The sequence below is a fragment of the Harpegnathos saltator genome, unplaced genomic scaffold (genome assembly GCF_003227715.2).
Source record: "Harpegnathos saltator strain DR-91 unplaced genomic scaffold, Hsal_v8.6 scaffold297, whole genome shotgun sequence".
Classification (NCBI taxonomy): domain Eukaryota; kingdom Metazoa; phylum Arthropoda; class Insecta; order Hymenoptera; family Formicidae; genus Harpegnathos; species Harpegnathos saltator.
Window position 1 is genome coordinate 712897 of NW_020230091.1, and position 27722 is coordinate 740618.

General features: G+C 34.0%; 2 protein-coding genes across 3 annotated transcripts; one reads left to right on the forward strand and one right to left on the reverse strand.

Annotated features, from left to right (window-relative positions):
* Window positions 1–11759: 11759 nt before the first annotated feature.
* LOC112588802 (uncharacterized) lies at window positions 11760–15019 on the reverse strand. Its single transcript, XM_025299929.1, has 4 exons — window positions 14817–15019; window positions 14491–14643; window positions 13744–14032; window positions 11760–13677 (listed from the first exon to the last, which is right to left on the reverse strand). The coding sequence occupies exons 2-4, from the start codon at window positions 14638–14640 to the stop codon at window positions 13010–13012; spliced, it is 1107 nt and encodes a 368-aa protein (XP_025155714.1). The 5' UTR covers window positions 14641–14643; window positions 14817–15019; the 3' UTR covers window positions 11760–13009.
* A 134-nt stretch (window positions 15020–15153) lies between these two features.
* On the forward strand, window positions 15154–25245 carry LOC105187690 (rab-like protein 6). Of its 2 annotated transcripts, XM_011148644.3 has the most exons (7): window positions 15154–15249; window positions 15580–15790; window positions 15937–16427; window positions 17352–18163; window positions 19059–19560; window positions 23994–24116; window positions 24855–25244. In XM_011148644.3, exons 2-7 carry the CDS (start codon window positions 15664–15666, stop codon window positions 24864–24866), a joined length of 2067 nt encoding a protein of 688 aa, XP_011146946.1. In that variant the 5' UTR covers window positions 15154–15249; window positions 15580–15663; the 3' UTR covers window positions 24867–25244. The 2 variants fall into 2 exon arrangements, with proteins under 2 accessions (XP_011146946.1, XP_011146945.1); XM_011148643.3 differs by having other exon boundaries at window positions 23994–25245.
* Window positions 25246–27722: the final 2477 nt, after the last annotated feature.

Consider the following 27722-nt stretch of genomic DNA (forward strand, 5'->3'; position numbering starts at 1 on the left):
GCGAACAAATGACTACGGAATTTATAGACCAGAGAGAAACTTGAGAGCGGTCACCGGGCGAAAGCATATGTCTGTCCTGATACGCCCTCTGAGAAAATAGACGTCAACTAACTCCGTATCGATGCTCGGTAACGATACGAGGTTTATGTCTGTGATTTGAGTCTGGTTAATAATGTCCGAGCTACTAAAACAGACTATAGTGAAAATGATATATATATATATATATACATGAGTAAAACCAGCGGCACACGGTGCTTGTTTTCATGCTGGATTGTTTGCTGGATGAAAATACTGCGTTCTGATTGGTACATTTCCGAAGATGGATGGAAATGCACCAATCAGAACGCAGTATTTTCATCCAGCAAGCAATCCAGCACAAAAACAAGCACCGTGTGCCGCTGGCTTAAGCTAAGACTCCATGCATGCGGTGAGCTGCGGCAAATGCTGCGGTGACCAATCAGGAGGGAGGCGCAAGTCCGGTTGCGGCAAGCTCCGGCATGCGTCTGTCTCCTGATTGGTCACCGCAGCCGTTTGCCGGAGCTCACCGCATGCATGGAGTCTTAGCTTTAGCTTTAGCTTAACAATTGATTCGCTTTGAGTTTGTCTCATCACTAGTGAACAGACCAACTTGGCTTATTTTCCATCATTTCTAGCTTTTTTAAATAACGCTTAACGTGCAAAAATTGCGGTTTAGCTGTTGACGTATTTTCTAGATTTTTTAAAAATTGAAACGGCGGATTTTTTCTCCAAAATAAATTAACTTTTTTTATTAAATTTGAATGAGATGTTATTAGGTGTGATTTATTGTTATTGAAAAGAGTTAATTATAATTAAATAATATATATTACTTTAACATTGCATGATTAAATTTATGTATGCTTGCACTAGACAGATTGCGTAACTGAAATGATTTGATTTGCTGACGCGGTTTGACACAAGTTAAGGTCATTCTACAATACGTGTCGTAAGTTGTAAGCCGTAAAAACTGACCAATTATAGCCGATTATTTTTGTAATAATCGACTGTGATTCGCCAATTCTTACGGCTTACAACTTACGACACGTATTGTAGAATGACCTTTACATATCTTACGTCGCATGGGAAAGCAGCATAAGGCCTAGAATACAATACATCGTATGTTGGAGTCAGATGTCGCAACTCAGTTGATGGTCCAATAAAGGTCATTCTACAATACGTGTCGTAAGTTGTAAGCCGTAAAAACTGACCAATTATAGCCGATTATTTTTGTAATGATCGACTGTGATTCGCCAATTCTTACGGCTTACAACTTACGACACGTATTGTAGAATGACCTTATAAGAGTTTGTTTTCCGGTAACGAGTTTTTCTCATTGGACTTAAGGCCATTCTACAATACGTGTCGTAAGTTTTTAGTCGTAAGAACTGACCAATTATAACCGATTATTTTTGTAATAATCGACTGTGATTCGCCAATTCTTACGGCTTACAACTTACGACACTTAGGCCTGATCTACAATACGTGTTGTAAGTTGTAAGCCGTAAGAATTGGCGAATCACAGTCGATTATTATAAAAATAATCAGCTATAATTGGTCAGTTCTTACGGCTTACAGCTTACAACACCTATTGTAGACCAGGCCGTATTGTACAATGACCTTATGAATGAATCCGACATCTGACTCCGACATACGACATATTGTGTTCCAGGCCTAAGGCCTGATCTACAATAGATGTAAGCTGTAAGCCGTAAGAATTGACCAATTATAGCCGATTATTTTTGTAATAATCGACTGTGATTCGCCAATTCTTACGGCTTACAACTTACGACACGTATTGTAGAATGACCTTAAAGGCTCGTCTACAATAGCTGTAAGAGTAAGGCTGTAAGGCTGTAACGTAAGCTGTCAGCGAATGAAAATATTTCATTTCATGTCTTGCAACCTTACAGCCTTATTCTTACAGCTAATGTAGACGAGCCTTAAGAGCTCTCGCAGGCCAGCGCGACGAGACACGCGACAAGCAACGCGCGATATTCAATGATCGTTCTGCTATTTTGATAATTGTACGCTTATTGGATATCACGCGTTGCATATCGCGTGTTGCGTTACGCTGGCTGTGAAAGCCTTAAGATTGTGAGGATACTGAACTATCTACATAATAGATAATAGGAAATAATAACACTTGATCATTTATTTGTGATGTACAAAGCTTATTTCTTAACTCATAAGTTTGACTTGAACGTAAGTATTATTACTTGTTTTAATATCTTTCTGCACTATTATTTTATATACCTTATATTATTGCTATTATTAACTTAAATTAATTTTGCTACATTTATGATATATGTAAATGCCACCACAATATAAACAAAAATTTCGTCTGGCTTGGTTAAAGTCAGATAAATTCAAAGACTTGCTCTTACCTATTGATGATGACCCAACAAGAGCAACATGTAAGTGGTGTAAATGCACTATTACTGCCAAATTGACTGACATTGATAACCATTCGAAAAGTAGAAAACATATAAGAGCATCAGCTCCATTTACTTCATCGTTTTGTCAAAAGAAGATTGATTTTCCTATAAGAAATAAGAAGACATCAGTTGCTAAAAGTAGATAATACCGCGTATATAATACTGCTTACAATAAAATGAAATATGAAAAAAAAAAAATATATATATATATATAAAAGCGATATTGTATCAATAATATAATATAATTATATTATTATGAATAAAATTAATCAACAATAAAACTAATTATGTATTTATTTTATTCCTTTTTTAAAAACATATGCACACGTATACATAGCGCGCGTGCACACATACACACACACATTTATTAATTTTAGCTTATTTCTGGGGTTTTTTGGAGAAGCATTTGACGGATTTTAAAATTCAGAGTTGGCAACACTGGAGCAGACACGCGACACAGGCACAAGTAATGCTGGAAATTCTTAGGCGCACGGTTGAGGCTTAAGCTAAGACTCCATGCATGCGGTGAACTGCGGCAAACGGTTGCGGTGACCAATCAGGAGGGAGGCGCAAATCCGGTTGCGGCAAGCTCCGGCATGCGTCTGTCTCCTGATTGGTCACCGCAGCCGTTTGCCGGAGCTCACCGCATGCATGGAGTCTTAGCTTTACCCCCACCACTCGATTTTCTGTTTTTTCATGCGCTTGGCGCGTGATTGAGCGAGATTGAGATAGCCCGTTTATGCTCGCCTTGTCGCACACTGAGCGAAACAGCTTACTCATGATCAGTGAAAGCAAATTTCAACCTAGCGGCTCCGCGACTCACGGTGGAAGGGGAAACGCGCAACGAAAGCCGCATCAGAGAGAAGCCTGAGAGCGGGCATGGCTGCATTTACACATGGATCTAAGAATCTATGGATGGAGCGCAAAGTAAGCTTTCAGGCAAAGGGGTTGGGAAATTTGCGGTAAGGGGAATGAGAGCACTCTCCTTCTTTATTCGCCTATTGTCTCTTTCTACAATAGGACACCGTCGGCTAATAATTTGACCGAAGCCAAGAATTTGACCGAAGATATCCGAAGCTTAAGATATATAGTCAATAAACATGTCAGAGAAATTCAGTTTCGAAGTTTTTTATGAAGCTTATTGTGAATGAAAATAAAGTTCTATGTTTTTTCTTTGACAATGCCGTTCTGCATAATTTCGGGCTGTACTAATCGGACCGATCCGAAAAGAAAAAGAGCCTTGCAGATCGAACTGGAATATTGTAGAAGAATTTCATTTCACAAGTACGTAATATTATTTGATTTTTAACTTTATTTCGTTTATAAACATTGTAAAACGTATTATTATATATAGTTAAATATTTATATAATATAGTAATATACTTTCTATGCTTAAAATTGTTGCATATTGTTAAGTTAGGTTATATTTTAGATTTCCTTAAGATTCACAAAAACGCTAAATTTGGTTAACACGTCTAGGACTGCATAGCTGGGATAACCATAAAACGGCAACTATTTGTTCTGAACATTTTGCAGACAGTGATTTTCAGAATTGGTGCACAAGTACGAATATGCAAAAGGCGAATCTTGAAGGACTCAGCCGTACCTTCGGCAAATACATGTAATAATTCGATGTAATAGTTTTGCATCGAATGCAAGAACTTATAGATCTGTGTAATATAAATATTGTTAATAGTGACTAATTATAAGTTTATTTTACATGAATAGAAAATACTCTAAATGGTTACATACAAATACTGTTTTATCTCGAAGTAGCTGTTATTGGTCATTATATAAGCATGTATATTGCCAAAACCTACAAGTTAGTAATTAGTTTCCTTATCAGCAATTAATTTAAATATTCAGATTAATTTATCATGTGAGAAAAATGCATCATCTGCTGACTTCCGAAACCAGGAGCCTCTGGAAAATCATCGCACTTATTTGATAAGGGTAATCGTGGAAACTTATATAAAAACTCGCATTTGTCATTTTCTTAAAGAATATAATATGAAAACAACTGAAAGACAATATTATAATAAGCTTACATTATTTAAGGGACAATAAATATATATATTAATATATACAATAATTATTGTTTTATTAATAAAAGACATTCAAATATATCCAAATATATGCACGTAATACTACAACAGTATTACTATAATATTGCTGTGATATGCAATATTACGTACTATATATCTTATATATAAGTATTATTATATATATATTATATATAAGTATTATTATTATATATATTATATATAAGTATTATTATATATATATTATATATAGTATAAGTTATATATAAGTATATATTAGTTATATTTAAAGTAAGTTTAGATGTTTAGTGTATGTTAATCTTAATTATGTTAAATATACATCTATATTTCATTAAATTAACGACTAGAAATAATTCAGATTACGTATCTTAATTCCGAAGTTAACGGATATAACATATATAAGTCTTTCGGAAATAATCGTGTGTGTGGCGGAAACACCCGACGGTGTCCTATTGTAGAAAGAGACAGCGCTATACTCCACCTTCCGCATTTTTCTCCTCCGATATGCTTAGTGCTCTGTCCATAGATTCTTAGGTCCATGCATTTACAGCGTTATGGAAAAGTTGGCTGATTCGAAGCGCCAACTGGGTCCATTTTTCATGGACATGAACTACTAAGCCAACGTCCACGATTTGTTGGTACTATTCCGTGCTATGTCCATAATTATTTGGTTCTGTTCTGTGCTATGTTCACGAGTGAGCTAGATTAGTTAGATAAAAACGAAGAATCGGTCTTTGTCTCACCATCAGCGAATAGACAATCGCGACGAAGCGAGCCAGCAGCGATGTATCGTAAGGCAGACCCCCCTTTCACCCCCTTGTTTTCCTTTCCACATTGTTTTATATTCATAATTCGGGAAGAAAATAATTTCGAGAGTTCGGATGATTTCTAGCAATGACGCGACAGAGATAACGCGCGGCCACATTAATTTGTCATGACTTTTATATTACTTATAATTACATAAACGCCCATATATGCAAATTATAGATAATTATTGCGCGTATATTTTAACATTGTACAGTATGATATATAATAATAACAACTTCATTTCTTGCACTAATTTTTTTAAGATCTTCGTTGAGGTCGTGAATTAATTTTTTTTTCACCAATCAGTTTTCTGCAAAAATTACGACTTTTTAAATAAAATATAAAATGTTTCTCTTCTCTTCTGTCCGAAGAGTTAATTAAAAAATATGTACTCCACAGAGTCAACTAAAAAATGTGTAGTCAGAAGAGTAAATTCAAAAATGTACTCCGAAAAGTCAATTTAATAGCATATTCCGAAGAGTCAATTTGAAAGCGTACTCTGAAAAATCAAATTAATATTGTAATTCGAAAAGTCAATTTATAATAGAATATTTACTTCGATGATTCAGCTAAAGAAAAAAACATTTATTTATTATTATATTCAGAGAATAATATTTAATTTATTATTTATACTTATCTTACTTATGCTTATCCTACATATGCTTTGAATGAAAAATTTAATTTGTTGACTGATTCAGATTCAGATTTGTTAAAATATCTCTTATGCGCAACTCTTGAACAGGTAGGTAGTAAAATAATACTTTTTCTTTACGAATTTTATAAACTTTTCACGAACATAAAAATTGAAAGATTCTCAGAGAACAAATAACTTTTCTTGAACATTTAAACCAAAGGAAAATCTTTTCCAATTAATAAAGAATGAATAATTAATATCTCACACAAGAGGAATCTTCATCCTTGAAATCACCGCGCGATTTTGCTTTTAGAAAAGTATAATATTGATGTAATAGTAACAAATGCTATCAAAAACGATGCAAATCTTAAACGTTTTTGAGAAATGCAGTTTGAAGTTTAGTCTTTTCTGTTAATGTCGTTATAGCAAAAGAATTATCAATTTGTTTCAGTAGCGCAGTGGATCAGGCTTTGTGATATGAGCGTAGAGGTTGTTCAAGTGTGTTATTTTTCCTATCACAGGGAAAACTATGTAGAATGTATAATAATACGCAGACAAATTCTTTACATAATCATACTTATTTCTTTTAGCATGAATAAAAATGATCAATGCTAATATGATAAGTGTATATCGCAATTGTACGTGTACGTGTACACATACACATACACATTCACACGTATACCAATGATGTCAAAACCGAACAATTCGTGAAAATTTTTTATTGATCGCAATTGTACGCAAAGACGAAAGAAAAGTACACGGGTCTCTGCGGGTATCTCGTCATATTAATTGTCTATGAGCTGATAAACAGTTGATCTCCGATATTTACAAGTTACGTTTGTCCGCAGCTTGTCCGGTTTTGACATCATTGGTATCAGTGATGCGAATTTGGTGATGGGCTTGCACGAGGATTCTCCCCTTTCCCTCCCCCCTTTGCACGCACACAGCCAGCTCGGTCAATCCGTGTGAGCCACGCGATCGGCAATTGTCGACGCGCCGAGCGAGCGAGAGAGAGAGAGAGAGAGAGAGAGAGAGAGAGAATATCATTCCCTCCTTGTCGCTCTCGTTCTCGCTCAGCCAGCCTAAAGCCAGCGGCACATGGTGCTTGTTTTCGTGCTGGATTGCTTGCTGGATGAAAATATTGCGTTGTGATTGGTACATTTCCGAAAATGGATGGAAATGCATCAATCAGAACGCAGTATTTTCAGCCAGCAAGCAATCCAGCACGAAAACAAGCACCGTGTGCCGCTGGCTTAATTCTTTCTTGCCCGTAATCTGAATCGCGGGCGCGACTGTCTCTCTCTCTCTCACTCCTTTCCTCTCTATGACAATACTGAAAGTTTTGTCTACTCGGCGCACCGAAATTATTACAAATAATATTTTATTATTAATAATATTATTTGTAATATATATTATTTGTAATATTATTATTTGTAATTTCACTTGCAATTGTTAATAATGTTACAAATAATACAAATTTTTACAAATTTTATTATTTGTAAAATTTATATCATTTGTAATATTATTTGTAATAGTATTAATAATATCCGGCGCCAAGAAAATGAAATATATTTTATTAATTATTTTGCGGAGTCGGGCAGGTTCACAGGTTTAATTATTGGATTGTTTAATAATATTTTAAGAATAATTTTAAGTTATACAAGGATGTAGTATGAAATATAAAAGAATATTGTACAGAATCAAGAAGTACGAAATGAAACCTCTTTGCTTTTATTACAATATCCTGTAAGTTAATAAATATTTTTCATACAGTATTAAATAATCTCCAAAAACAATTACATCCGTGAAATTTTCTATCCGCGCAAGAAAAATTCATAAAATATATTTGTTTCGTCGCTCTAAATGAGAAAACTCTCAGAACAATGTCATAGTTGTTCAGTGCACTACTCAATAAAAATATAATAATACTATGTTTGTATGTGTGAAGAATATTTGTTAACTTACAGGATATTGTAACAAAAGCAAGGAGGTTTTATTTCGTACTTCTAAGGCCAAGACTTATTAACGGCTTAAGACATATTCGAATCGATCTTGCCTTAATTGGTCGGATCAATGATCGGTCTTGCCTTAACTTCCAAGCCTCATAACACGGAAAGTACTCAATGAAATGTAACTTTGATAGAGTGTTTTGGAAAGTTCTCGAGATAAGCTACAAGAATATGTAATAAAAAGTTGTAGTTTCTATTTAAAAAAACATTAATGACCTTGGCCTGATTTTGACAAGGTCACTCAAGGTCAAGTCCACATTTCTGTCATGTGTCCTCCTTCAATCCATGCAACTTTTGTTCGAAAAATTTTTTAATAAACCAACAAATTTTTACAAATAAAATTTATTATTATTTATTAGAACACTGAGTTATATGGTTATTTCACTTGTTATTGTAACAAATTAATTATTATAACAATGCAATAAAAAATATTGCACGCACAAGGGTCCGTTCTGGGCCCCCTGCTATGGGACATCGCGTTCGATAGGGTTTTGCGAACGCCCCTCCCCTCAGGCTGCCACGTCATCTGTTACGCAGATGACACCCTAGTGGTAGCCGGGGGGGAGGACTGGTGGGAGGCCGGCCTCTACGCGGAGGTGGCCTTGGCGTCGGTGGTGGGCACCATTTGTGACCTGGGTCTGAAGGTAGGTTGGTAACCTCCCAAAAAACGGAGGTTGTTTTTTTTCAGGACGGCAGCCGTGGAGCGCCACCGGAGACTCAGGTCGTGGTGGACGGAGTCCGCGTCCGCGTCGGACCCAGCATAAAGTATCTGGGCTCGACGATGGACGGCCGGTGGGACTTCAGGCCCCATTTCAGGGATCTGGCCCCCCGGGTCAGAAAGGCAGGTCTGGCACCAGCCAGACGAATGCAGACCCAGGAGGTCCGGGTTGGCACGCCCGCTGCATATATGTTGGAGTCGTTCTCTCGATCGCCCTCTATGGGGCGCCAATAGTGGAAGTATCATTTTGGCGTTATTTGAAAAATTGAAAAATGCTGTATTTCCGAACCGGTCGAGGTACAAACGAAATGCAAAGTGGTACAAACTGGTACAAACGATTCTCTATCGAACCCCATTGTCCGTTTTAAGATATCTTAAAAAATAGCAGAAGTACCATTTTAGCGTTATATGACAGAAATTGAAAATTGCTGTATCTCTGAACCGGTCGAGGTACAAACGAAATGCAAAGTGGTACAAACGGGTACAAACGATTCTCTATCGAACCCCGTTGTCCCTTTTAATATACCTTAAAAAATAGTGGAAGCGCTGTTTTGGCGTTATTTGAAAAATTTAAAAATGCTCTATTTCCGAACCGGTCGAGGTACAAACGAAATGTAAAGTGGTATAAACGGTTACAAACGATTCGTGAATGTGTGTGTGTATGTGTACACGTACACGTACAATTGCGATATACACTTATCATGTTAGCATTGATCATTTTTATTCATGCTAAAAGAAATAAGTATGATTATGTAAAGAATTTGTCTGCGTATTATTATACATTCTACATAGTTTTCCCTGTGATAGGAAAAATAACACACTTGAACAACCTCTACGCTCATATCACAAAGCCTGATCCACTGCGCTACTGAAACAAATTGATAATTCTTTTGCTATAACGACATTAACAGAAAAGACTAAACTTCAAACTGCATTTCTCAAAAACGTTTAAGATTTGCATCGTTTTTGATAGCATTTGTTACTATTACATCAATATTATACTTTTCTAAAAGCAAAATCGCGCGGTGATTTCAAGGATGAAGATTCCTCTTGTGTGAGATATTAATTATTCATTCTTTATTAATTGGAAAAGATTTTCCTTTGGTTTAAATGTTCAAGAAAAGTTATTTGTTCTCTGAGAATCTTTCAATTTTTATGTTCGTGAAAAGTTTATAAAATTCGTAAAGAAAAAGTATTATTTTACTACCTACCTGTTCAAGAGTTGCGCATAAGAGATATTTTAACAAATCTGAATCTGAATCAGTCAACAAATTAAATTTTTCATTCAAAGCATATGTAGGATAAGCATAAGTAAGATAAGTATAAATAATAAATTAAATATTATTCTCTGAATATAATAATAAATAAATGTTTTTTTCTTTAGCTGAATCATCGAAGTAAATATTCTATTATAAATTGACTTTTCGAATTACAATATTAATTTGATTTTTCAGAGTACGCTTTCAAATTGACTCTTCGGAATATGCTATTAAATTGACTTTTCGGAGTACATTTTTGAATTTACTCTTCTGACTACACATTTTTTAGTTGACTCTGTGGAGTACATATTTTTTAATTAACTCTTCGGAGAGAAGAGAAGAGAAACATTTTATATTTTATTTAAAAAGTCGTAATTTTTGCAGAAAACTGATTGATGAAGAAAAAAATTAATTCACGACCTCAACGAAGATCTTAAAAAACTTACTGCAAGAAATGAAGTTGTTGTTATTATATACTATATTGTACAATATTAAAACATATGTGCAATAATTATCTATAATTTGCATATGGGCGTTTATGTTAATTATAAATAATATAAAAGTCATGACAAATTAATGTGGCCGCGCGTTATCTCTGTCGCGTCATTGCTAGAAATCATCCGAACTCTCGAAATTATTTTCTTCCCGAATTATGAATATAAAACAATGTGGAAAGGAAAATAAGGGGGTGAAAGGGGGGTCTGCCTTAAGCTAAGACTCCATGCATGCGGTGAGCTCCGGCAAACGGCTGCGGTGACCAATCAGGAGACAGACGCATGCCGGAGCTTGCTGCAACCGGACTTGCGCCTCCCTCCTGATTGGTCATCGCAGCATTTGCCGCAGCTCACCGCATGCATGGAGTCTTAGCTTTACGATAACATCGCTGCTGGCTCGCTTCGTCGCGATTGTCTATTCGCTGGTGGTGAGACAAAGACCGATTCTTCGTTTTTATCTAACTAATCTAGCTCGCTCGCTCGTGAACATAGCACAGAACAGAACCAAATAATTATGGACATAGCACGGAATAGTACCAACAAATCGTGGACGTTGGTTTAGTAGTTCATGTCCATGAAAAATGGACCCAGTTGGCGCTTCGAATCAGCCAACTTTAGAGACCCTTAAAATAAGAGACTGGTCAATGTCGACTAGCACGTTTGATTGGTTGTAAGGAAAATGGCGGCACCAAACAGTGAGGATCAAGCAAGCGAATATTTGAAAGATAGAAATATGAAGAACAATAGTAAAAACACATGTATATCTGTATAATATTTAATAAATAAATATAAGAACTCTGATGATTGACTGTTTGGAACAAATATACATAATATATTGTCCACACCAAGAAGGAAGGAAGGAAATATGAGAACTATTGACAGTTATATTGAAATGTTATTTATTTTACAATATTGTACATTGCCATGGTTTTACTATTAAATACAGGTTTATCTAGTCGTTTGGCGTGACAACTTTATTTCACCTTAAATTTTATAAAACGCAGTTTTATTTTGTAACCTAATGTGTGACAATCTTTTAAGGTATCGCAGACAATATTATTCATTTTTGTAATAAAAAAAGGAATAATATCACAATTTACCGTTTTAACATAATTCAAATATCTTTTAATAATAATATTCATTTCAAGAAAATAATAGAAGGTATTTTTGTTAATAAAAAATAATGTATTCTTTCGATAACATTTTATACTAACTAAACGTGAATATGTTATATTGGGATCATACGTCTTTGATCCAGCAGAATCAATACAATCTGGGCACACTTTGTAAGTTTTACATATACTAGTGATAATATAACCACATACATAATATAATGAATTTAATTCCAGATTATCTAATTTCATTATTTTGGTTTCAATTTCAGGTGGAATTACAAGCATTTGTGTACATTCTTTATTTACACGTTGTCGCATAGGACGTTTTAAAAAGTCAGCCAACAAATCACCACTATCTTGTTTATAATTAGTGTTTGATAGGTTTTGCAAATACTGAGAAACAGTGAATATTTTTAAACTTTGTTTAAACTGCAGTGCGTTCGGTGTGGAAAATTTTTTCCTAATATTTGAAAAGAGATTTTCAACAAAATCGTTAGAAAAACGAGCTCCTATTACGTATAAATAATGGCGTTCTTTAATTAAATACTCAGCTACTTCGATATAAGATTTGGTTGTTATAATAAGGCCAGTTTGTACGGGTTTGAATACACCTTGGTTTCCTACTTTCATTTCGCAAAATAAATCAATATATGATTTCAAAAATGCTATGGTTTGTGTATATGTTTCTTCTGATTTCTCATTTCCAGGTTTCTTTCTTAAAGCAAGTATTTCATCGTGCGTAGTAATCAGAGCAAACCATTTGGAAACAATTTCAATAAATCTCGCTGTAGTTAAATATTCATTTTTATGACGTTCTTCACTTAGATAATCCAAAGCATTACTTACGTGTGTACTCAACATATTATGTGCTTTGTTTACTCTCATTTTGTTAAATCGCGTTAGAATAATGACTTCTTTGTTTAATTTAGGAGCTAATTTGATATCTAAATTTTCTTGTTCTTGTACCAACTCTTCCAAATGCGAAAATTTAACAACGCACGATGATAGTTTATGAGTTTGAACAAATTTGTCTGGCAATGCTATCAGTTTATTATTAATAATAGCGGCTCTGAGATTTTTTAAAAGGTGTGGGCTATCAGCAAAAAAATATAACTTTCGAGTATTATTCATTGGATGAGGTACAGAATTTCGTATTGTAGAATGTCTATGCAAACCAACATTGAAAGCTCTCCACATAGCTTGATTAGTACTTCCCATATCGGATGTAATACTGTGTACTCGAAGACCTATTGATTCAGCCTTTTTAATGATTATTTCTATAATAGGTTTTAAACGTGCACTATTAAAGCCACCAGGAGTATATTCATATGCTACCACTTGCTTCCACCGATGAAATATGCCAGCAAGCATAAATACCAAGCCATGCGTAGCTGTAGTGTTTTCTCCTTAAAAGTGTGTGAAGTAGCTAATGAAACCAAATGATCAATTATCAATTATCAATTATCATTTACCCTATATATTGTTACAAATTGAATTGTGCAGGAATTACCACGACTGTTAGGAATAGTAGAATTTCCTATAAGTGAATTTGTACAAGAATCAAATTGTTCACCGGGTGTTATAGCTACTTCATCAAGGCCAAGCATGCAATCGTAATGTCTGTAGTCTGTAAACTGTCTAATTGTTTCCTTCATAGCGTCAAAAACGTTGCCTAATATTCCAGAGGAAAAATCCAAACCTTCAACAGATCTTCTTAAGGTACGCAGTGAAGGTAACGGAATATTTTCTTTAATCAACTGCGCATAACCACTACTGGTACAACAAGCTTTTATGCGAAGAGCTTTCTTAATAGTTTCCTTTGACCAACTACTAATGCGTCGCTTACTAGAATCTGATTGTAACCATCGAATTTGATTATCGTTAAACACTTTATGTAGAATCGTTTTTTCTAGTCGCAGTTTATGCGTGCTTCTGAATTTTTTAACACGATTCATGAGAATTTTGTTCGAGTGTTTCAACTTATCATGATCTTTTTGTAATTTCGTAAATTTTTCGTTTGCTTCTTTTACCTGTATACCTCTATCTTCTAGTTTCTGTTGTAACAAATGTATTTCTTCAACAGCACGCTCCAATGTAAACGCTGTTGTATTACATGATGATGTTGCTACACAAATATTTGTCTCATCATTTCTATTCACATTATTACTAGAAGATAATAAGATATAAATACCTGAATCATTCAGTTGATCATATGATTGAAAACTGCCAGAAAACAATACAGAATTATCTTCAAATTGACTGTTATCTGTATCAATGCTTATGGATTTTTCAATGTGTTCATTGTCGCCTTCAGTGGTTCGTAATTTCTGTACTTGTAATTCATGTTCATCGAGAAATATATTAGTTGTTTCAGGTAACTGTTTTTCATAAATAGGAAAAATAGTTGGTATGGCATCTCTTCTCAATTTTTTCGTACCATCTTGTCGAGGTTTCTCCCACATATTTGGAGCAAAATGGATCTATATGTACAATCGCAAGATACACATTTTTTTCCTATTATTTGGCCGTAGTTATGCAAGAAACAACTAACCCACATGGACTACGTTTCGAGAAAAATAAAGATAAAGATTTGACGCATGATTTACAAACTACAGATAGTATTGAAATTCTGTATAATTGTTCAAGAAATCAAGCATGGTTAAGTTTTTACTCTTTAGAGGTATACATTGGTAAGCTTAATTCTTAAACAAATTTAGTAAAAAGACGTAATTAGGAAAAATAGTGCGACTGATAGAAAATAAAAACTGTTTTTTTAATTAATTTTAGACCCCCATGGGGCTTGGATCGTTTTCCTATTACATAGAAAGACGAATGGACTACTCATTGGTAACAAAAATTCAAAAATTTTAATTTTGTGGGTTGGTTGCTTCTTACATAACTACGGCCATTTATGTATTTCATATAATTATATGCTCACTTCACAAATACATGACTTATTTGGTTGCCACTTTTCTCTTCCAATGGACTGTAACCATAACATTTTTCTTTGCGGATCTGTTGGAAAACCAATTAATATAAATCCGCCTTCGGTTCTGTTTTTACACCCCAATATGCTACAACCCGTCATTATCTGCAAACATTTTCGGTTTTGATTATGTATTTCAGATTCACATATATAAATTATAAAAGATATTTTTAATAGATTGTAGATTTATAGATTATATTTCAGTTGTATTATTTCCATTGCTTTTATTATGATATCTTATTTTGATTCACATAGTTTTAGTTTAAATTCATGCTTACCTCTATATATTACATATTACTTATTTATAATTACTGCAATAATATTTATATACGTTACGCATCGCGATATGTTACGCATCGCTCGTCGTTTGGTTAGTAACGCTGCGACCATTGCAAGCGTTAAATGGAATGCAACCTGCGTCCGCCATTTTTCATCCAACTAGAATTAGAACTAGAACGTTGACCAGTCTCTTATATTTAGGGTCTCTAGCCAACTTTTCCATAACGCTGTAAATGCAGCCATGCCCGCTCTCAGGCTTCTCTCTATATGAACTATGGCTGAATTTTCATAATAGTATATTTGGTATTGCCAACTTTATAATATTATAGAGAAAAACAGCTGCTGTGTGACAGCTATTGTTCAATCCGTCACATCTAATGGCATTTGATAGCGAAAAGATTGCTTAAATTCATACAATTCGAGTAACATGTGGTAAGCATATTTTTATATTAAACATTCTCTAGTTGTTAGATGTATATAAAATGTGATTATGTAGTACGTCATATTTTTTAAATTATGTTGCAAGTTTTCATGTTATAAAATTTATCGAACGGTTCTCTAATGACAATGTCGTAAGAAAGTATTCTTGATTAGAGTGAGGAATTTCCGATAAGAATTTATTTAAAACTATGTGTCATTTTATTTTTGTATATTGAATATATTTTACATTTAGAAGTTATTTTTGATCATATGTGTATGTGTACACACATGTAATCTTAAGTTATATATTTCTATTTATATTAAATATCTTTATGTTTGCAGATATTTATCATGCAAGCTCCTTTGTGAGCAGTGACTATAGGACTACCTTTTTATGTAAATGATTCTCTGAGAAAGGATCATACAATGTTTTCTGCTATTAAAAGGCTAGCTGGTAAGTCCGAAGGTATTGGCAATGTATCTCCTAGGCCAGCCCATCAGTCTATGCCAACAAATTTACAGAGAAAGTTTTCCAAGGGTGTACAATATAACAGTAAGTGCATAAAAGCAAGTGCTCATTATTATGATTTGATATATATGTTGGTGTGTATATATGTGTGTATATATATATATATATATATATATATATATATATATTGTAAACTATGTTACAATTTATGCTTTATGTATTATTTTTAGTGAAAATAATAATAAAGGGAGACAGAAATGTAGGAAAGACATGTTTATTCTATAGACTGCAGGGACAAAAGTTTATCGAGGAATATATACCTACAGAAGAAATACAAGTGGCTAGTATACAATGGAATTATAAAGCTACTGATGATGTGGTCAAGGTTGAGGTATGGGATGTCGTAGATCGTGGTAGACGTCGTAGACGGTTTGAGGGCCTGAAGATGGACAATGTCCCATCTGCAGAAACTAATGTTATTGAGGAGCCTGCGTTAGATGCAGAGTTTCTGGATGTTTATAAGGGTACTAATGGTGTCATCATTGTTATGGATATCACTAAAAGCTGGACATTTGACTATGTTCAAAGAGAACTGCCGAAAATACCTAGCCACATACCTGTTATCGTTCTTGGTAATCATTGTGACATGTCACATCATAGAACTGTCACTGCAGACCATGTAACATATTTTATAGATTCATTGCACGAAAGAACTGCACAGGTAATTCTAAACTATTAATATAATTCTGTTACTATTAAGATGCTAAAATCCCAGATATCCAAACCTGTCTAAGCAGATTTCGAGCAAAGCTTGCTATTATAATTTGATGGCAAATAGGCAACAAATTTAACGCAGAATCTGTTATATTAAATTATGTCACCAATCGGCGGTCAAATATGCGCCAGATCTTGTTGATATTTGACGGCAGATTTGTAGCAAAAACCGCGCAAGACTGCAGTAATTTGACGGCAGATTGATGGCAGAAACCAAGCAAACTCTGCGCGCAGATTCTGCGCGTAGTTTGGCAGCAGGACCTGCGCGGTTTCTGCCGACAATCTGCTCGCACGGCCTGTCACGCAGGTCCTGTCGACAAAACACGAGCCTAATGAGACAGATGGCTATGGTTTTGATGTGGGGATCTGATCGAAATTGGCGTCAATCTGCGCGCATTCTGCTAGCATTTTGCTTACTGGGATGTTATTGTTATTATTAAAGGAGAGATTTTTTACATCTAATCTAATAAATAATTTTTTAAATTGTGGTTTCAATATTAATATTTCGTTGACAAGAATCTAAATGGACATTGGTCATAACTTCTTAATTTTTGGAATTAAATATTTTTATATTATGCCACAATATTTTTTATAATCAAATTATAGTCTAAGTATACTAAAATTTATTTTTAAAAATCATCGTGTTTCTTAATTTTATTTAATTTTAGAATAATTTAGTAATTATATATATATATATATATATATATATATATATAAAGATATCTCAATATATATAATTACAAAATATAATTTGAAATCTTCGATGTATGATTTATATCAAATGATATTAATAATTCAATCATAATTACAAATTTATTTAATTTCGAATTAAAATTAAATTTGTGATTTTTTAAATTAAATTTTATCATAGGTGAGATATGCGGAGTCGTCCATGCGAAACGGTTTCGGTCTCAAGTTGCTGCACAAATTTTTTAATCTACCATTCCTGCAGCTGCAGCGTGAGACACTGTTGAAACAACTCGATACCAACGAGGAGGAAACGCGGTTAACTATCCAAGAGCTTGATCTCTTTCAGGATAGTGATGACGCAGATTATAACAAATTTCTGGATAATCTTGTGAACCGACGGAGGGCTCTTGCAGATTCGGTATCTGCTAGTAATCTAGTTTCGAACATTGTTTCGTCATCTATGAGCAGTCATCATCTTACACCATTAACAGCAACTAGCACAAATATAGCCGGAGAAGTTAGAAGGTCGGCTTCAATGCCAGGTCCGATCGGTGGTGGGAATCCTATACCTGTGAAAAGTTTAGAGCTCAAGTTGAACTTACCGAGAAAAGAAAGCTCTACAACGGGTGCGTTGGATAATTCATCTAGTTCTGCGAAGTCTGCGCATATCACAATATCGTCTTCCGCTGCACAAAATATTGCTTCGAAAATGGGGACAGCTAAATCAACCGAGTCTGTGAATGACAATAGCGAAAGAAGAGACTCGATTAATCGCCCGCAATCGCTTATGTCAAAGATTTTTGGTCACAAAAAAGAGGACGAGACAGACAGATTGTCGCATATCAAGAATCTCAGCTTGAGTGCGCCATTAACCAGCGTCGAGGACTTTGTACCGGATGACGGATTGTTGGACAGGTCGTTTTTAGAAGATAACAGTCAAATTTCGCCACAAAAAATACAGCAAGTGCAACAAGAGGAAGCAGACTCAGAGAGGTAATTGAGCAATTGTCTTTTGGTAGAAAAAATTGTTGCACAGGATATAATTTATACATTTTAATTGTTTTCTCTAAATAAAAACTCTTATATTTTATATTGTTTAATCAAATTTGTAACATATATTATGCATATACACCAAAAAATTTATCGATTTAGAAATAGTCACGTAAAATATTTAATATTTTATTTAATAATTTAACGTAAAATAAATAAATTATATATTATATAAACTATTGATTTATCTTAAAAATATTTTACTTTTACTCAAAATTTTTATTTTTTTATAATTAAAGATGAGTTTAATTATTGAATATTTTAAGGCTCCTGTTTTCTCACTATTGTTATTTTAAATTATGATGTTAGAAGTGAGGAAATTTTAAAAATTTGCTTAAAGAAACATTAAAAATTCTTGCAAAATATATCAAAATAAATAGATATATTCTCAAAATGATCTCGCAATCGATCGAGCAAATTTGTCAAATAAACCGAACACTCATTTTGTCCTAACAATTAATAAATTAATGGAACATGCAACCTATTTTTTATTTTTTTTCTCTTTTACATTAATTTTACAGTTGGTTACTAGTTTACTAATATTTTTATGTAGTTTATATGTTTATTGCTTTATGTTTGTTAATAAAGCAAAAGCTTTTTTCTTAAAGCAATATGTACAAAGCTACTTCTATAATTTATTTCTAAAAAACATTGGGAGTTTATATGTTATTCTCTTGTAAAGTTTGTACATAATTTTTTAAGTTGTATAATCGTTCATATTTAAAAATATTTAAATTAAATAAATAAAAAACTTTAAATAATACTTTAAATAAAAAAAAATTAAATAATAAAAAACATAAATAAAGTTCTCTTTAAAAACAAAATTTTCTATGTTTAGTGACATGGAAACTGCGAATCCTTTAGTAGCTGGTTATGAGGATGATTTATCGTCCATTGAAGAGGTAGCATCACCTGTCCAACCAAAACTAGCGGAAAATCCACTATTTAAACAAAAACATAAATTGGAAACACTATCAGGTCCAGAAAAAAGTATCGAGAAACCACGACCAAGCAGCAAACGTGATTCAGTCTCTTCCATAGAGCAAGAATTGCATATTTCTAATAATTATGAATCAAACGAGCAACCGGAAACAAATTCCGATGCTTTTGATAGTTGGTTACGACGTGATTCTAAATGGCGACAGAGTCCTGAGGGAGGAGAAGACGTGAGTAGTACCAGCACGAGAAAAGACAGATTGGAACTCAGCGACAAAAGTCTGGATGTCAGTGTGACAAGTTCTAACGTTCATCTGGAATTACTTGATGATACTAGCATGCGTCGCGTAAGCTCGAACGGTAGCAGTCCAGTGATGAAGGAAAGGAAAAAACACAGAGATAAAGTAATTATCCTTTATGAAATATTTTTAGTGAATATAATATATATATATATATATATATATATATATATATATATATATATATATATATACAGGGTCCTCAAAAAGTCTGGGCTAAAATATATCAAAAATATGAAAGACGAAAAAATGTTTTATACAAAAGTTGTTGGGCTTAAAAAGATCTATTTAGTAGTCATATCAGTTTGACCATAGGTGGCGTTGCTAATGTCATAGGAAGGTCAACTTTGTTTTTTTAGATGGAATCCCCTATTTTTATTGGAAATTCTTGCTTATCTCGAGAGCTTTCCAAAACACTATAATGAAGTCATTTTTTATTAAGTTTTTTCTTATGACGCTTGAAAGTAACAGTACGCGCGCGCACGTGTGCGTGTGTGTGTGCGTGTGTGTGCGTGTGTGTGCGTGTGTGTGTGTGCGTGTGCGTGCGCGCGCGCGCGTGTATGTGTGTGTGTGTGTGTGTGTATGTGTGTGTGTGTGTGTGTGTGTGTGTGTGTGTGCGTGTGTGTGTGTGCGTGTGTGTGTGCATGCGCGCGCGCGCGCGCGCGCGTGCATAGGTAACATTTTTGAAGCTATTGTTTTTTACTTTTTCAATTAATCAAATGTTCAAAATATCTTCCTTCTACTGTTTGGCAATGAACTAAACGTTCATAGAAACTATTGATCACATGGCTTATTTGTTCTACAGTAATCAGAGATGCTTCCTGCAATATTCGATTCTTCAGGTTTTCCAAATTACATAATTTCATCGCATAAACTTTACTTTTGATATGTCCCCAAAAAAAGGAATCAAGAGGAGATAGGATCAAGTGATCTAGCAGGCCACTCAATGGTATTTCTCTTACTTATCCATCGATTAGGAAAAAAATGGTTTAAAAATTCTCGAACTCACCGCAAAATGAGGTCCTGCTCCGTCTTGCTGGAACCAAACGTTTTGCATGTTTGCGTCAAATAAATTTTCAATTTCAGGAATGATATGATCTCGCAATAAATTTTCGTATTTTTCAGCATTTAAATCACCATTTATGAAAAATGGGTCTATAATACCGCGACTACAGATCCCTGTCCAAACATTCAATTTTTGTGGATATTGTGTGCGAAAATCATTCATCTAATGTGAATTTTCGTCATTCTATTATCTACAATTGTGGCGATTAACAGCACCATTTATTTGAAATGTGGCTTCATCAGAAAAAATAACAAAATTCAAAAAGTTAGCATTATCATCACACCGATGCATCAGTTCTTCACAAAACTGAATTCTTTTATCAAAATCATCTTCCATAAGTTCTTGAGCGATAACAATTGTATACGGATAACATTTATGCTTTTTTAAAATGTTAGAAACGCTGCCTTCACTGATATCATGGGTTTGTGCTGTTTTTGATACGGACAAATAAGAATTTTCCTGAAATGATTGGAGAACATCCAAAGTCTTATCATCATTAGTTGCGGATTTTGGCCTTCCGCTGCGAGATCGGTCTTTAACTGTTCCTGTTTCAAAAAAACGAGTCATTGTTTTGCAAACGGTGGATTTAGAAATAGGATCAAAATCAGGATGTGTAACATTGAATAGATCAGCTACTTTTTGATATGATCTAATACGGTCACCAAATCCTCGATAAATAAGTAGCAATATTTTTTCTTTTTCGGTCAACATTTTTCAGAGAAAAATGTGGTATTATAATCGGAAAAAGAAACATAAGAGACAAAGAGCGAGATACGAGCGAGCGCAACTCGTTTTTAGAATATGTGGACCGAGAAGCATCTCTGATCGCACCTCCGTGTGGTACACTTTGGGTAATGCTAATGCCGGCGGTACTGTAACTTTCAAGCGTCATAACTCGGAAAGAACTTAATAAAAAATGACTTCATTATAGTGTTTTGGAAAGCTCTCGAGATAAGCTACAAGAATTTCCAAGAAAAAATAGGGGGTTCCATCTAAAAAAACAAAGTTGACCTTCATATGATCTTAGCAACGCCATCTATGGTCAAACTGATATGACTAATAAATAGATCTTTTTAAGCCCTACAACTTTTGTATCAAACATTTTTTCGTACTTTTCATATTTTTGAAATATTTTAGCGTTCCTGGACTTTTGAGGACCCTATATATATAGAGTGGGACAATAACTGTTAGTACCTTAAATATCTTCGAATCTATAAGGCCCAGAGGAAGATTTGTGTAACCAAAATTGCACAGTACGAAGGGGGCTATCATATAGCGATAATAATTTTTGTCCAGGTGGAGATGCTTCGGAGATACCAAGGTTATCTTCATTTTTTTAAATGGATCCGATGTTTTTTTTCCATAATATAATAGAGGAGCTCGAAACAAGTTCAGAACTCTTGTCATGTTTACTTTTATTACCTCGGTGAACTTATTAAGATGTCTTTCAGAGTGTTTGTTTTCATTGAAGTGATAATACGTAAGTACCTATTTTCATTGCTGAAAAACATCTGAGCATGTTCTCAGGATAAACTAGACATAAAAATGGATTGAAATAAGATTAAAATAAAAAGAAAATAAAAGTCAGTCAATCATGCACGATGTATCCGTTCGAACATCTTTTGTAAACGTAAATTTCATTCAATAATAAAAATATATTTTTATCGATTTTTCTTTATTTTAAATCTTGTCCAATGATCTTGTGTCGTGAGTTTTGAACTTATTTCAAGCTCCTCTATTATATTATGGAAAAAAACATCGGGCCTATTTAAAAAATTAAAAATGAAGACCTTGGTATCTCCGAAGCACCTCCACTTGGACAAAAATTATTATCGCTGTATAATAGCCCCCTTCGTACCATGTACTTTTGGTTATACAAATCTTCTTCTGGACCTTATAGATTCGAAGATATTTAAGACCTTAATAGTTATTAAGGTCTTAAATATCTTCGAATCTATAAGGTCCCCACCTTGTATACAGGGTGTCCTATTTTAATGTCCCACCCCAAATAACTCTTCAGTATTGAAGTTTCAAGAAAAATGATCTCGATAAAAGTTGTAGGGATTTAAGTGAGCTACCTTATGATGACCTTGACTTTGACCTTGATCTCTATTTTCAAGGTCATTTGAAGGTCAACTTACTTTTTTAAATGGGAACCTTTATTTTTTATTACTTTTTTTTTCTACTAATTAATTTAAACAACTTTCGTCTAACACATTTTTTTACTTGTCTAATATTTTTTGAGATATTTGAGGAAAACTTGATAACTTCTTCAATATTTAACTTACGATATCTTTCTAACGATGTGTTAGAAGAAAAAGTGATACTAAACTTTCTCATTTTATTTAGTCTCAAGAATATATTGTTACAATAGCGCCTTGATTTTTGTTAACTTACTGATTTTTGGAAATTTCAAAATCATCAAATTAACAAAAATCAGGGCGCTATTATAACAATATATTCTTGAGACTAAATAAAGCAAGAAAGTCTAGTACCACTTTTTCTTCCGACAAATAATTAGCGAGATATCGTAAGTTATTAAATATTGAAAAAGATATCAAGTTTTCTTCAAATACCTTAAAAAAATATTAGACAAATAAAAAAATGTTTTAGACAAAAATTGTTCAAATTAACTAATAGAAAAAAACAGTGTAATAGAAAATAAGGGTTCCCATTTAAAAAACGCAAGTTGACCTTCAAATGACCTTGAAAATAGAGGTCAAGATCAAAGTCAAGTTCATCATAAGGTAGCTCACTTAAATCCCTACAATTTTTATCGAGATTATTTTCCTTGAAACTTTAATACTGAAGAGTTATTTGGGGTAGGACATTAAAATGGGACACCTTATAAGCAGGCTCTATAGTTTATAACTAAAAAGAAATAGAAATCTACAAGAACTGATTGCATGGTCTTAATGTGTTTTTTCGCAATTTTATAAAAATCAGTTAATGCGTAAATTTACTAATTGGGAATGAATAATAGGCTTCTCATTAATATTGATAATATAAATTTATTATAAACATAATATAAATTGAGATATATATGATAGTTTAGTAGTGGAAAGCTGATTTTCCGCGGAAAAATAAATACATAAATCTAGAAAAATATTCGGCTTATACGTCATTATATGTTCAAACTTTATTATTCTTCTGTATTTGAAGATTATTTATATTAACATCTAGCGATCGTTTCTTATAAGCATTTATTTCGTTTTAAACAATTGTAGTAATGTGATTATATAGTATATGATTCTATAGAAATAAAATGATAGAAAGAGAGAAGGGAAAGAAGGTCGATGGATTATATTTTATATAATGGTTATGCTGTAATGGGGTAAACTGATTAAAATATTATTGTGTCATACTAATATTATATCTCAATCTCTCTTATACATCGTTTATTCCCCTATTATATTCTCTTTTTGCTTTTATCGTAAAATGGATTGTTATTTTATTGTAATATCAATTTTAGGGGGATGAGAAAGAAAAAAGAAAAAAGAAAAAATCAAAGGATAAGGAGAAAGACAAGGAAAAATCAGAGAAGACGGAAAAGAAGAAGAAACGCTCGATACATCGTTTGAGGGACGAAAACAAGGTACGAGATGAACTTGAAGAATTTTTGAACGGTTCTGTCACGAGAATCGGTGTCGATGTCGCCTACGAAGCGATATAGCATTCCAGAAGAATCATCAAACTCGCCAATATATTTTAACATGTTGACTGTGTCGGGTTATGTAAGTTAGTGTATGAGTTTTGCATTGCTCCGTATCAGTATCAGGTTGGGTGAATTGGCATTCGACCTTTGCTTGTCAGCCATGACTATAGGATGATCAATTAATTAAAATAAACTGAAAATTAGGCAAGTCAGAGCTAACGCCGGTGAAAAAGCGCAAATAATAATACTATTAACAATAATAATAACGCCGATGGATAGGCATAATTATAAAGTATTTATTAAAATTATTATAAACGTTTCGGTTTCATATTTGGACTTTTCTCAGTGTAAGTAACTACAATAATATAAATAAATAAGAAAACTGTCGCAAGTAAAAAGGTTGCAAAGAAAAAAAAACAATGGAAATCACTAGATTTAGATGCAAAGACTCAAACATATAAGTATGAAAATTGCCTATAAATAACATTTGTAATAATTTCAATAAATACTTTGTAATTGTGTCTGTCTATCAGCGTTATTATTATTGTTAATAGTATTGTTATTATTTGCGCTTTTTCACTGGCGTTAGCTCTGACTTGCCTAATTTTCAGTTTATTTTGATTTGTTATCTTCGAGAGCTGTATTTGTATTTAATAATCAATCAATTTTACTCAACAGGCAACATATTAAAAATCATGCATCTTCCGAAACTTACAAAACACTTCCCTTGATGTTAATATATATTACGTTCTTTGTGGAAGGAAGTTCTCATTGGTGAAAGAGAATTTTACGAGGACATAAACATAAAGATGTGTTGCAGATCACGCTTAGTATGTACAAAAAAAGAAAATATTCATTCACTGTAGACGCGTAAACGTGTGACCTGTTAAATCCCCTCTTGAAAACGCATTAATGGGTCCTGTTTCAGTCTGCCATAATAAAGCTTAACAAGATTTTACAGGAGATAATAAGTTTTAACAATCAAAATATACTCTTATTGCATTCCTGATCTATTGAATTTTTGACGATTTTTAATGTAAAACTTGCGGAAAAGTTTACTATATGAATTAATATCATACATAAATATATTTTTATGATATGATATGTATATACATATATAATGTAATGTGTAATGTAATGATTATGTGGAACTTTAATATCGAAATTATATATATACATATATATGTACATATATATTTTTTTTACTTTGATTATTATTTGTTTCCAATTATATAATAATAAACTAATTAATTTGGTTATAATATTACTCATATTGTGTGTAAAATTAGGTGCATATACAGTGCCTACCAAAAGTACGGGGCCACCAAAATAATTTTTGAACGGTTTAAAATATAGGATTGAAATTTATAAGGATTCAATGGGATCATAAAGTCTATTATTTGACCACAAAAACACCCACCTCCACACCCCCGGGGGCCGGGGGGAAGGGTGAGCCAAAAAATCTCAAATGGCATGTTGGGTTGAGTGAAGGCTCGTTCAAAAGGGCTTTCCGAGACGAAAACAACGCGAGGTCGCCGAGGTCTCTACGATTTTTTCGCAGAGTTATGATCATTTGAACATTGAAATTTTACGAGGGCTCACAGCGACAACAGAAGAAAGGTCAGGCTTCACGCGGGCACGCGCGTTCCTGTGTGTGCGCGCGTGCGTGCGTGCGTGCGTGCGTGCGTGTGTGTGTGTGTATGTGTGTGTGTGTGTGTGCGCGCGTGCGTGCGTGCGTGTGTGTGCGTGTGTGTGTGTGTCTGTGTGTGTGTGTGCGCGCGCGCGCGTGTGTGTGCGTGCCTGCCTGCCTGCGTGCGTGTTCGGCCAACTAAGGCAAGACCGAGATAGGAACACTGGCGTATGTGAAGGAATAAAAACACTAATTATTTAATCAAATATTCAAATTGATGTCCTTCGACAACTTGGCAGTGTCTTAAACGAGCGTAAAACGTTTCAATTATATTAGTTAAAAAATCGAGTGTGATTGAATTTGAAACGTTCACTATTTTTTCCCGCAGCTCTTCTAAATTTTCGGACCTAGTCTCATAGATCTTTGTTTTCAAAATTATTGCAATTTGCTAAGAAACCAAGTAATACCGGCTATTCAAGATATTGCTGGAGAAGCTTTCCACAATGTTTGGTTTCAGCAGGATGAGGCTCCAGCTCATTTTTCTCTGCAAGCTCGAAATATTCTAAACGATGTTTTCACTGATCGATGGATTAGTAGAAGAGGCACAATAGAATGGCCACCGAGATCACCAGATCTGACCCCATTAGACTTCTTTTACTGGGGGTATTTGAAAACAAAGTTCTATGAGACTAGGTCCGAAAATTTAGAAGAGCTGCGGGAAAAAATAGTGAACGTTTCAATTTCAATCACACCCGATTTTTTAACTAATATAATTGAAACGTTTTACGCTCGTTTAAGACACTGCCAAGTTGTTGAAGGACATCAATTTGAACATTTGATTAAATAATTAGTGTTTTTATTCCTTCACATACGCCAGTGTTCCTATCTCGGTATTGCCTTAGTTGGCCGAACACGCACGCAGGCAGGCAGGCACGCACACACGCGCACACACACACACACACACACACACACACACATACACACACACACGCACGCATGCATGCATGCACGCACGCACACACAGGAACGCGCGTGCCCGCGTGAAGCCTGACCTTTCTTCTGTTGTCGCTGTGGGCCCTCGCAAAATCTCAATGTTCAAATGATCATAACTCTGCGAAAAAAAATCGTAGAGACCTCGGCGACCTCGCGTTGTTTTCGTCTCGGAAGGCCCTTTTGAACGAGCCTTCACTCAACCCAACATGCCATTTGAAATTTTTTGGCTCACCCTTCCCCCCGGCCCCCGGGGGTGTGGAGGTGGGTGTTTTTGTGGTCAAATAATAGACTTTATGATCCCATTGAATCCTTATAAATTTCAATCCTATATTTCAAACCGTTCAAAAATTATTTAGGTGGCTCCGAACTTTTGGTATGCACTGTATACATATTTATCTTTGATATAGTTTCTAAATTTTGTTTATCTTATTTAGACTTACACTTTGTCCATATTTCTAATTCATTTATTTAAAAAATTTATCTGGCGGGGGGGAGAAGTGTTGTATTATTGTTGTTTTTTTCATAACATTGTATAGCATTGTGCAGTAATTGAAGCTTCACGTTAATAAATGTATATAAAAATGAAATTATGTTTTATTATTACAAGTGTTGCAATATCTTAATAAGTAAAATAGAGCAGTATATCAGCAGATTTGATTAGAATCCTGCAGCGAAACTATAGCCGTCTATATTCGTATTAACCTTTTAACTAGGACTGATCTGGACTAACAAGGAACATACGTGAAGTGTGTCTTCGATTTCAACGAAACTTGGCATATTTGTAGTATAGCCAAAAATCACATACCTATATCTTAAGTTTAAGAGGTGAAATTGCCCCTCAAAGTTTCATCCCTTTTATACTATCTCTATACTATTATTTTATACTATCCAAAGCCCATTTAAAATCGGTAGGACAGTTCCGA

Coding starts and splice junctions, on each gene's coding strand:
- LOC112588802 (XM_025299929.1), bottom strand. CDS start 14,640: ATGACGGGTTGTAGCATATTGGGGTGTAAAAACAGAACCGAAGGCGGA. Junction 14,033..14,490: donor ATAAGTCATGTATTTGTGAA/GTGAGCATATAA, acceptor TTGTACATATAG/ATCCATTTTGCTCCAAATAT. Junction 13,678..13,743: donor TGATCAACTGAATGATTCAG/GTATTTATATCT, acceptor ATATTTGTGTAG/CAACATCATCATGTAATACA.
- LOC105187690 (XM_011148643.3), top strand. CDS start 15,664: ATGTTTTCTGCTATTAAAAGGCTAGCTGGTAAGTCCGAAGGTATTGGC. Junction 18,164..19,058: donor GAGGAAGCAGACTCAGAGAG/GTAATTGAGCAA, acceptor TTCTATGTTTAG/TGACATGGAAACTGCGAATC. Junction 19,561..23,993: donor GGAAAAAACACAGAGATAAA/GTAATTATCCTT, acceptor TATCAATTTTAG/GGGGATGAGAAAGAAAAAAG.